General features: G+C 54.8%; 1 protein-coding gene across 12 annotated transcripts in view; it reads right to left on the reverse strand.

Annotated features, from left to right (window-relative positions):
• The window catches only part of DIP2C (disco interacting protein 2 homolog C), a 412,960-nt gene extending 404,059 nt beyond the window's left edge, over window positions 1-8,901 (reverse strand). For 6 of the 12 annotated variants that reach the window (XM_023256259.2, XM_023256254.2, XM_045060774.1 and 3 more), the window contains exon 1: window positions 8,601-8,829. In XM_023256259.2, coding sequence (XP_023112027.1) covers window positions 8,601-8,685 — 85 coding nt within the window. In that variant the 5' untranslated portion in view covers window positions 8,686-8,829. Of the gene's footprint in view, window positions 1-593; window positions 1,930-8,600 lie in introns of those variants that run through there. The other 6 variants (XM_045060773.1, XM_045060771.1, XM_045060770.1 and 3 more) reach the window with 3 other exon arrangements.
• Between the last annotated feature and the right edge of the window lie 3,180 nt (window positions 8,902-12,081).

Here is a 12,081-nt window from a genome sequence, read left to right on the forward strand (position 1 = left end):
ACGACTTAAATTTAATCGTGCCCTTGCTTAAGGAGTGCCTTAAAGACTGCTTTATGTTACTAAATCTCACCAGCTCTTAAGCATCCACTATGTTGGAATACGAGAATTGTTTTGAAGCCTGGTCACGCTCACTTAATCTAGCACAAAGCCCATCTGTACCTTGTTTCATGTTACTTTTAAATAGTCATTGTATATAATTGAAGCCACAACTTCGAGATAGCATTAAGTCCACGTGGTACCGGGGTGGGGGAGCTGCCTCAAAACCCTACCCCTAGTTTTTATTTTAAAAGCAGCTTATGAAAACAGGAAAAGTAAAAGATGCTTATGAGAGCCGACACACAAACCGAAACAGTGCTCGACCCATGTGACTGGCAAGGCAAGTGTGCAGGCCAAAGCCCCAAAACATCACAGATGTCATCACACAGGGTGAAGCCCTCGGGCGTTCAGCAAGCGGGGCACAGGGCCATCGCCACAGCAACCCTGCCCATCCCCAATGCCAAGCTCTGAATCTTGGGAGGGGCCTGGCCTCTCAGAACGACCCGAGGCCCACAGGGTCCCACCTGTGGGGCTTATCAAACGACATCTGTACTCACGAATCACCAGACACAGGGCATGAGAAGGGGCGTTCAGCCCAGCACCTCCCCACATGCTGGAGGCTGACGAACACGTGTGTCCAGAAGAAAGAGTCCCAAAGTCACAGCCAGTGGGGCTCTGAGCCTCGTCATCAGGGGGCAGACCCAGGCCACTCCTCCAGGAAGCTTTGGGAATAACTCCAACTGGAAGCCCAACACAGTGCAGAGACGTGGTGGGACTAGAACTTATGTGGGACGTGCTTCCCAGGAACACCCGGGCCAGAACGTAAGTAGGACGTGCTTCCCAGGAACACCTGGGCCAGAACGTAAGTAGGACGTGCTTCCCAGGAACACCTGGACCAGAACCTAAATAGGAGTGCCTCTCCTACTTCCCTCCCAAAAAATAGGCTTAAAGGTGTACTGACCAAAGAGCCCATCAGGAAGGAAGAAGTTTTGTCTTTAAAAAGGGGGGGAGAGGGGCATTAGGCTCTGACACTATTGGTTCACAGCAAGTGCTCAGGTAACATCAGTTAAGAAGTGTGCCCTCCCACACCCTCCTTCCACTTCTGTTCTCACAAGGCTGCTCAGAAGTCACTCTAACCTCCGTCCACCTGGATAAACTCAGTCACGGGGCGGCCAGGGCCAGCAAGCACCAGGTGCTCTAGCCCAGTGGACACACCTGGGACAGAAAGCAGACCCGGGTGTTTACCAAGCAAATAACACGTCATCACCTCACTGAGCCTCGATAACACCCCGGAAGTAGGGTCAGGAGCTCCCCCTGACAGCTGAGGAAACTAAGGCTGGGGAGACGAGCCAGCTCACCCAGGATGGGCCCACACGTCCTCTCCACGTGGACGGAGATCAGGAAGAGGTCTTCTCAACAGACACACCTCAAGATCCTCCCACAAAGCCCTACAAATAGGATTTAGGAAAACATCCAAAGAGATTCAGGAAGCACAGAAGAAGGTCATCCATAAGTTAAAAATGGAATTTTGTGCTCTGAATTCCCACTCTACTAAAATCCAGCCCCCTCCAGCTGATGGCTCCTTAGCAAACCTGTCCTTTCTAAAGCACGTGGCCAACTAAAATATTTCATCTGTTCCTTTCCCCTGACAAGAGCAGGCTTTGCAACTGCTCTTAAATATACTTGACATCCTTACCTGAGGATTTGTAAGCTACATTTTGTCAGCATACAGGTAACTGTCACACCAACGTGACTGGCCATGCTCTGTCTGCAACACAAGAGGTAATCTCTAGGGGCTCCTGGGTGACTCAGTCGGTTGAGCATCTGACATCGGCTCAGGTCATGATCTCGCGGTCCGAGAGTTCGAGCCCCTCATCGGGCTCTGTGCTGATGGCTCAGAGCCTGCAGCCTGCTTCAGATCCTGTGTCTCCCTCTCTCTCTGCCCCTCCCCTGCTCATGCTCTGTCTCTCTCTCTCTCTCTGTCAAAAATAAATAAACATTAAAAAAAAATTTTTTAAGAAGTAATCTCTATCTGTGTTAACTTATTCATGAAGCAGCCTCGGAATCTCCCCAGAAGGTTAATTAATAACAATACAGTTTACATTTCCATTTTCATTTCAGGTAGAGCGGCCTACAAAGTCTATTTTTCCCAAGAAGTATCTCTTGATACTTCCTCAGAAAGACCATCAGGGTGAATCCATGCCAACCTCCTCTTTATGGAGAAGGGAACTTCAGCTTGGCGAGGAGGGGGAACAGGGGATAACACAGGATTCAAAATAGATGCTCCTGTGTTTCTCGAGAGCGCCGGAGTCAGGGTACGTGGCTCCGGGTCAGAATGAGAGCACGATCAGACCTCCCACATTAGGGGACAAAAGTGTGCTCGCTAAAGAAACTCTGGGACATGTTGGCCTCCCCCTCTGCAGGCTTTCATTTGTCCCATGCACTCCTGGCACAGGGCAAGCCCCACCCGTGTGAGGTCTGGTCAGAACACAAGCAGAACCCTTCCTGCGTTCTTGGAACCAGGTGTCCCTCGGCACAGGACCACGTCCCCAGAGCAGGAGCCATAGCTGTGAACGCCTTCCTCCCAAACCAGACACTCAGCCCTGAGCCAGGTGGATCTGAAGCTTACACGTAATTTTTAAATAGCTTAAAAGTTATTAAATGTGTTATTAAATTATTAAACGACTTGACTAACCAGATAATTGAGTTAAAAAAAATTAGCTGTTCACAATTGTGAATAAGTATGTGAGGAATCCTCTCTCTGGAGCTGACAGAACTAGATTGGATCTGGCCCGTGGGCTCCAATCTTTTCATTAGGACACAGATTTCCAACCCAATCAGCAAACACACGACTTACAACCATCAGCCCAGAAGAAAAAGACATATTTCTAACCTGGTATCAATCACAGAATCCCTTCACTTCTCTTTATCTTGGATAGTTTGGTCTTTTTTTTTTTTTTCTTATTTTTAATACCCACTGGACAAAGCCCTTCAGTAAGGAACGCTCTCGATTTGCAAAGCACACAGCACAGAGAGCCCATTTTACTCTCCAGGATTTTCAACAGCAGCACTGACTAGCAGCCTCCTTCCCCGAGGGGACTGCTTGCTGCCGTGTTATCTTTTACAACTCAGGACCTTAGCGCTTCCCCACTTTGTCTCAAGGGATTATTAACATTAATAACCCCAATTGGGTCCAGAAGAAAGGAGTGCACTTTACGTGTGTTCGGAGGACAAACACTGGTGTCTCCGGCATGCTGACCCCTACTTTCTTACCCCACACCAGCTGGGGTTCCCAGAGTCTCCTCTTTGAGAGCGCTATTTATTATCATCACCAACAAACGGAAGCAATTACTTCTTTTGAGACATGACAAGTTTTTGACCCTCTTAGCAGAAAAGAACAGAGCACTGGTAACAATAGGTCATCTCTGAATGGCAGGAAGGAAGGAAGGAAGGAAGGAAGGAAGGAAGGAAGGAAGGAAGGAAGGAAGGAAGGAAGGAAAAAAAAGAAAGAAAGAAGGGAGGGAGGGAAAGAAAGAAAGAAAGAAAGAAAAGAAGGAAAGAGAAAGAAAGAAAAGAAATAACACAAAAGAAGGAAGAATAGAGAGAGAGAAGGAAGGAAAGAAAATCACAAAAAAACTAAAGTTGGAGACCTTGACAGCAGAGGTGGAGAAGGAGAAAGTGAAGCATCAGGAGAGCGCCAACCCTGTAAAGCGTCCAGAAATCCACCGCGGCGCCCACGGTGCATGTTACAACAGATCAAACGTCCCCCGCTCCCAGGGTCAACAGCGATACGCAAAACCAAGTCAAGTACCTGCAGCCAAGAATTTGATTCTTCTTCAGCATGCTTGAGCGATTATGACAAGGACTGGAAATGAGCTTAATAATATGACTAGGATTTGAACTAGTGAGTCAGCCTATAGATATAGGCCATCAAAACGAAGATTATTCAACACATTCTCTTTACCATCCAGAAGAATACAACTCATCCCATAAATCACTGCTTTAAAAAAAAAAAAAAACCAGCTCTAAAAAAAGCGACAACCCATGTGAAAACGGCTGGGATGAGGAAGAGGCAGAGAGTGACTCATAACATCCAACAGCTTGTAGCCTCCAAACCATAACAAGAGTATAAAACCAGTGGGCCCAGTATAAAACAAAATAGAGTCATTGTTACCGCGTTGACCTCATAAAGCTCAGATCTAGGCGTAACTACAGCACTGCAAATATGTTATGAGCACTCGGAACAATTTTACAGGTCTATGCCTTTAATGTGTGCGTGTTTACTCTTCCAGCTTCCGGGCTAAATCTGACATCTATATTTATTCATCGAGAAAAGAACATTCAAATTTAACTATTTTCCTAACTCTGAAGAACTCTTATAATTCAAATCCACACATTTCAAATCCCACACATATCAACGCTGCCATTTTGTAAATATTTTTTTTAAATACAGGTAACAATATTGTGGGTTTATCATGCCAAGCATTCCATTTCATTCACCACAATACTTACAGCCATTTGACAACTTTGAGGCAGATGTAACAAAGTAAACAAATTCTGTTACCAAATTCGAGGTCTGATTCAGGGTGGGGTCCACGTGGCCTCACAGCTGTCATTTCCCCACTCTGGGGACCCCTCCCTTCCTCCCCTCCAATGACAACAAATTATCAATGAGCACCTAAAGGAAAACAGTTTTTCCACACACTTGTTTTCAAGAGTCAACTATATCCTTTCAATGAGGGTAACGTACACAAAGTGTGGGTCGCATTAGACATGGCCGGGCCTCACAGCTTTGGAGGGTGGTCCTAAGGTGTCAGCCAGGGCAGAGCCCTGAAGTCTGTAGAGCGGGGCCTCCGAGAACACAGGGGTAGGACTCGAGTTCCAGAGCTAAGTGCCTCTCTTATCTTGTGCCCAACGGCCCCGAAAATGCCACACTGAAAGTCAACAAACATTCCCACCGGCCATCCCTTTCAGATTTTATTCTTTGGTGACAGGAATGTGCATATGAACTGCTCGCCCGCAATTACTTAAAAAAAAAAAAAAAAGTCATTGGCCCCTTGACCGACACGATGAACCGACGTTAGATTACCTTTCACTTGCCTCCTTAGGTAGCCACTCACTAAGAAAGTGTCCCACCAGACTCTGCTCCAGATCCTAACAGGTAAAGTAATTTGGTGTATTAATTAGCAAAGCAGAGCATGAACTGAGTAACCCCCATAAGCAAAAATTAGGAAGTGAGCAAAGTAACAACAACCACAAAATGTAGAACGTGGACTCTGTTTCTTAAAACCTGCTCTTCTACAAACACCAACCAATTTTCACAGGCTGCATCGGGAGGTGGTTTCCCTAAGTTCTACCGAAATAAGAATTCAGCCAGTCCTGGGGGAGAGAAGGCGTCCATCTGTGGCAAGCGCAGGGTACACACAGCCCGGGACACAACCATCAGTGAACACACAAACGTATTGCTACATTTCGATCAACAACTGAAAAATTTTTTAAGACCTGAGTCTTTTTTAACTTTTCCGTTTCTTCTCCACTTTGCTTGGTGTTTCCATTTAAAGTTTTTCCTTAAGCCAAAATGAAATTATTTGGGGGCCTTCTTAAAGCCAAATAGGAAAAACGCACAATTCCAAAAGGTGAGATGTCGCGAAGGGGAGGGAAGAGGAAATGATTTAGGGGAGAGGAGCCTCGGCCGGCCACCCCACCTGGTGCCCTGCAGCCAGCCAGCTCACCGGCATCTCCCCTGCAGGCCCGTGTTTGAGCAGACGGACACGGCCCACACCCACGACTCCACCCAGACATGCGGACCGGAGGCTGTCAGTGCCCCGAGGAGGGGCCGCCTGCCACATCTCCCCACAGAAAACTCCTGCGCTTTGCTGACGATGCCGCTCTACAGTGAGAGGCTTTCCCCAGCGAGGGAGGCACAGGGTAGTCACACACAGCGGAAAGAAAAAAGGAGGCAACCAGCAGAGCAGGACGGAAAAATCGGAGTTCTGAAGCTTGAGAAGTCAATCTGCAACCCTTTAACAGTGACTCTAGAAAACAACACAGCACCAGCATCCGTAACAACACCCAGCAGACAGCACAAACCCATACTGCACCGGTGCAGAGAAGTCCACACCACACACTCCCATTAGGGGCTGGCAGGCCATACAGGAACGTGTTTCTTCAATCTATATACACATTGTTTTCCACCCTCCTCAGCAGGAACCGAGCACTGGAGATCGCACGTGTTTCCATAATATTTTCTGATATTACAATAAAATGATGAAGACTAACTCACAGAATTTTCTCCACGTGAATCATGACCGAGGGTTAAATGTGATCAGAGTTGTTTGAACATTTCACTTTGCAAGCGGATGTGCTGAGGGAAGTACCACGATGTAAAAAGACAGATTTCTGACCCTTCCAATCTTTGGCTTCTCTGATGCAATACTGAAAAACAAGTTGATTCACCAACTTAAGCCAGGAACAACTACTCTATGTGGTTACAAGACCTGAAATTCCAAAGAAGACTCCACCAGTTCAGCATGGACAAAGCAAGTCAAACACGACACAGCTAACGAGCCAGGGCAGAGGGGGGAGGGCTGGACGGGTCAGTGCGCCAACCCTCTTGTTTCATTCTTCAGTGTTCAGGCCAAGCCTCACAAGGCTTACACAGAAAGACAATAATGTACTTCCCATATGCAGACACATACCCCTCTCTCCACCCTGACACCCAATGGGAAGTTGACGAAGCCCCTTTGAAAAACCTGTACAGACAGAGGTGTTCACGGAGAATGAGATCGAGCATCCCTTGGTCTAAAGTGTTTTTGCCACCCTCTGGTCAGCGGGAACAAGAGTGATGGCTGGTGACAGGTGAGTGTCATCTAACAGGTAAGCGTGCCCCCAGGTTCAGGTGCCTAAGCCACAGCCCCGTGCAGCACGGGGCCAGGACACAGGTCCTCAGCACTGTCCCAGACTCGAGGAGCAAACGCAAGCTGATGTCCAGGCTGACGGGGGAGGTGGCGCGATCCTGTGGAGCTCAGACGGCTTCCCACTTTGCTAACACAGATGGGGTACTGACACAAAATGTCAGGGGAACGCAGACACAGCAAAAGCGTGTGGGGGTAAAGCACAAATGTCAGGGTCCCATAAGGAATACTGAGCAGGGCAAACATGACTAGGACCGGCGGGGGGGGGGGGGGCTCAAAGTGGGGCGAACCCCATCTGAACACTGACAAAATCGCAGAACTTGGGCAAATACTTTCCAGTGGAGACTCCATCCGTTCAAGCAATCTGCCCACACCGCACACTTTATCCACCAGTTTGAGTCTAAATATTGTTCCCAGCAGGCTACTCCTCGTGTGCCCTGCCTTGGGGTCCTCTGAGGCACTAGCAAAGCCCCCTTGCCTTCCAGCAGCCAGAATAGTGTCTGCTGAGCACACACAGTCCAGGAAACAGCCTCCTCTCCTCCCACGGGGCTGCTTCACATTACAGAGCATTACAGTGCCCTGCAGAACCCCAAGTTTGAAACAGAAAAATAGAAAGGCGTCCAGTGCCTGTAACCCTGAAAAGGCAGTTAACACGACACCGCAGCCCCCACGCCAATCCCTCCCTTGCCCTGAACGTGTTAAAAAGGAAAACATAAAGTCAACATTAGCTCCTCCCTGCCGATGAAAATTGGCACGAGTGAACGTGCGTTCTGGCTCCCCGCCCTAACAGAACCGTTACACACGCGCGCACACACTCACACACACAAAAGTTCACCAGGCCGAAGGGCCCCAAATGTAAATTCAAAGCCGGCCTGTCCCCACCCCACATCATGGGGTGGCCTCTGCAGGGCGAGCCGGGGACACGAAATACATGTTAAACACTTCACATTTCGGAACTTTGGTGGTTCCTTTCTTGAGAGGCCGCAAAACGCGACCTAAACTTATGACAGTTGAGCACATGACCCCGCCACTAAGAGCAGATGAGAAGCCGCATCTAACACTCCGTGCGGTCCCTGTAGCAAATCTGTCACCAGTGTGGATGTGCGAGATGAGCGCGCGACAGCAGAGCTGCTGCGGGGGGAGTGGGGGGGGGGGCCCGGCCGCGGCCCCCGCCCTGCCCAGCACGACACACGGAACAATAGTGCGCGCCCCGCGCCGCCTCCAGCCCCCAAGTGCAACGCCAAGTTTCGCGTTAGAACCAGGCCGGCCGGCACCCAGGCCGCGCGACGCGGACGTGTCCCCAGCGCCGGCCGCGGGGCGAGCGCACGGACGCGCACCAAGGACACGGCTCCCCGCCAGGCGGGCGCCCCGCGGCCCAGGTTCCCCCCCACACGGCTCAGCCCCCCCCCCCCGCCCCCCGCGCCCCGCGACCCCCGTCCCCGCCCCAGGCCCCGCCGCAGCGCGGACACCCGCAGGCACCCGCAGCGCAGGGGACCCGGGCCCGGGGCGGGAACAGGGCCGCGCGCACCCCCGCCCGGCGCCCCCCGCCCGCTCCCCCCCGCCCGCCGCCCGCCGCCCCGTCCTCCCCCCCGCGCCCCGGCCCCCCCCCCCCGCGCCCCCGCGCCCGCGCGGCCCGGCCGGGCCTGTTACCTTCCGACAGCTCGAGCTCCAGCTCGGCCAGCCGCGCCCGCACCTCCAGCGGCAGCGCCGTACCCTCCAGGCCGCGGTCCGCCATGCTCGCGGCGCCCCCGCCCCGGCCGCCTCCCTTTGTTCGCAGGCCGCGGTCTGGCCGCTCCTCGCGCCCCGCGGACCCGCACCGAGCGGCAGGCCGGGCGCGGCGCAGCGAGCGCTCCTCCCCCGGCGCCTCCTCGGCGCGGCCCCGCCACGCGGCCTCGCGCCCGCGCCCCCGCCCGGCCCCCCGAGCGCGCCCCCGGACCCGCCGCTGCTCCGGGGCGCGCTGGCGGCGGGGGCGCGCTCGGGGGCGGGGCGGGGGCCCGGGGCGCGCGGGGAATGCGGCCCGGGCGGGGGGCGCGCGGGGGTGGGGGGAGGGGTGGGGGGAGGGACGCTCGGGGTCCGGGCGGGGGCGCGCGGGGGTGAGGATGGGGAACGAGTGTGGGGGTCGCCCAGGAACGAGAAGGGGTGGTCGCTCGGGGGGGGGGGGGGGGTGGGCGGGGGGCGCGCAGGGGCGGGGATAGGGAACGAGTGGGGGGGGCGCGCTCGGGGGACCGGTGCGGGGGGTGGGGCGCGCGGGGGCGGAGATGGGGAATGAGTGTGGGGGTCGCCCAGGAACGGCGAGGGGGAGCGCTCGGGGGGAGCTGGGCGGGGGGCGCGCGGGAGCGGGGATAGGGAATGAGTGTGGGGGGGCGTCCGCGAAAGGGGGTGCCGCGGGGGCGGAGATGGGGAACGAAGGGGGGCGCCCGGGAAAGGGGGGAAGGCGCTCGGGGGGGCCGGGGCGGGGGTCGCACGGAGACCGGGCTGGGGGCGCGCGGGGGTGGAGATGGAGGAAGAGTGGGGGGGGCGCCCAGGAATGGGGGGGGGCGCCCTCGGGGGGGGGGCCTGGCGGAGGACGGTGATGGGGAACGATTGTGGGGGTAGGGGCGCGCTCGGGGGGCCGGGCGGGGGCCGGGCGGGCGGGGATGGGGAACCGGGGACCGAGAACGAGGACGAGGACGCGCGCGGGGGGTAGGGAGGGGCTGGCGGGGCCGCGTCCGCGGGCGGCAGGGGTGGGGGGTGGTGAGCTTTCGGCCGGGGGCGCGCACCGGGGGATGAGGCGGGGGCGCGGGGATGAGCGCGAGGCCGCGCGCGGGAGGTGGGTCGGGCCGGACGGGCCGGCGCAGCGCGCGCTCCGGGGGCGCGCTCGGGGGCGCGGGGCGCGCGCACCGGCCCAGCCCCGCCTCCGCCTCCTCCCGGTTTAAGACAAAAATGCCTGCTGGAGCCCAGGCCTAACGTGCAGTTAACACTGAAGTGTTCTGGGTCTTAGCTGAACGATTTTCTGTGGATCCTTGGGGGTGAGGGTGTAATGACAGTGCGGCCGTGGACTAGGCGCTAGATGCCAAGTTCCAAATTCTGGATCCAGAACCGGCCAGTCCGTGCCCTTGGGGTGATCAGCGTCCCAGACTGGGCTCCACTTCCCCACCTGAGGAAAAGAGGAGCGACGGCGTGGCCCAGCCCCCACTTCCCACATCAGCGCCACCAGGCTGTGACCCGGTGGCACATGGTCAGGGGGACCCGGCCGTCCTCAGACCTCCGGCTCCTGTATTTCCCCACGCCCTGGCCACGATGGTCCTGTGACGTGGCCCTCGGCCCTTTTCTTTTGCACTCCTTGTATGCTTTCCTCTTGGTGGGTCAGTTCCCACCGCATCGGCGTCACCGTGGCACCACTGATGACCAAGTCTGTGCCTCTGTCCTGATTTTGAGAGGCTCTCTCACACATCCCACTGTCCAACTGAAGAGCCTGCTGAGATGCCCCCATACCCAAACCCCAGAAACCCAAAGTAAGCCAGCTCCTTCTGACTGTTTACTTCCACTGGAAAGAGTCCTGGACACTTCTCTTCCTCAGTCTCCATGCACCCTCTGCTTTCCGGTCCTCTCAAGGCTCTGGCCCAAGGACTGAATCAACTGAGCTCATGGTCATTCCCGGTCGCCCCCTGCTGCTCCCCTGAAGCCTTCCCACTCGGTTCTCCTGTGAGTTCGCACTCCACGCTGCGGCCGGGGTTGGCTCCCAGAAGCACACTGCCATTCCTTCCCAGCCCAGGGACGATCTACTGAACACAAGCCCAGCTCTGCCAGACTGGAGACCCTCCGCCACCAGCTCCACGCTGCGGTCCGGCTGCATCCCACAGGCAGCGCATCCCAAGGAGCTGGTGTGCTCTTCCTCAGTAGGCTTGCTCTTTCTTCTCTTTAGCGCCTTTCTTCATGCTGTGGCTTTCCCTGAGCACCCACTCCCCTGCTCTGCCCACACCCTCCCACATGCAGGCCTAACATCAACCCCAGAAAAATCTCTTCCTCCTTTGCTGTGCTCCTGAGACTTGCTGCCCTTATCATATTTGACCTTTTTATTTCTCTTCTTCACTGGTGGAGGCCCCTCAACACCAAGGCTTCCTCCTCATCTTTGTCCTTTCCCTTGACGTGGCCGTTGTGACAACTTAGGTGTTGGCATTTCTCACACGGAGCTGTCTTGCCAGTGGGGAATTGTGAGGGAGCAGCAGATATCTGCAATGACAAGACTGAGAAGGGTGAACCCCAAACTCCTCTGCTTCATGTTCTATGGGCATGAGTCCAGCGGACCGTGGGAGCCGAGCTGTATACGCCATTCCTGTCCCCTGTTCATGACAGACAGACCACCACGTTGCAGAGAGCCCTGCAGTCCAGTCTGTTCATGCTGCAGGTGGAAGGCTTTACAGAAATAACGCTCAGCAGAACTGGGATTCACAGCCCGTCTGCAGAGCAAAGCCCTGGGTCCCTTACAGCAAAGTGGGGCTGTGCCTCAAACAGTGAGGTCAAGTCAGTGGAGGGCAGGATGATGTCCCAGTAAGACTACAGATTCCCTTCTTAATGCACGGATGGGTCTGGGTCATTCACGTATGACGCTGGAACTGAGGTCAGCTCCAAAGAAGAGTACGGTCTGATACTTCGATTCTGAGCTGATGGCTCTTCGCTTCAGCAGGCTCTTGTGTCCCTACACACACACACACACACACACACACACACACACACACACACACAAAAGGGGTGATGTACACTTGGCTTTTCCAACGGCCTGACAGACAATTTTATCTGGAAATCCTGCCATGTCCTCAAAGCACGCTATGTCCGAAATCCGACCCCGCCTACTGCTGATCCTCGACCTCTGCTCATGACCTCTGAATGCAGCCTCGCTCCTAGTGATCCGTGCTCTGAGCCCTGCCTCTTAGCAACCTCACACATTCCCCCGCTTCTGTGCACTGCCACCACCTAAGTCAGGCCTCCAGCACACTCCCCCCTCCCCCACCAGTCTCTTCCTTCTAATCTTTCCTACCATGGCTGCTAGAGTGATCTTCCCAAGTGCCACTTCGAACAGGCCATAGTCCCTTTGCTCTACAATCTATGCTGACTCTCTGCCTGCAAGCTGAAAGCCTCCTTGTTTTGACAT

Source organism: Felis catus, chromosome B4 (assembly GCF_018350175.1).
Source record: "Felis catus isolate Fca126 chromosome B4, F.catus_Fca126_mat1.0, whole genome shotgun sequence".
NCBI lineage: Eukaryota > Metazoa > Chordata > Mammalia > Carnivora > Felidae > Felis > Felis catus.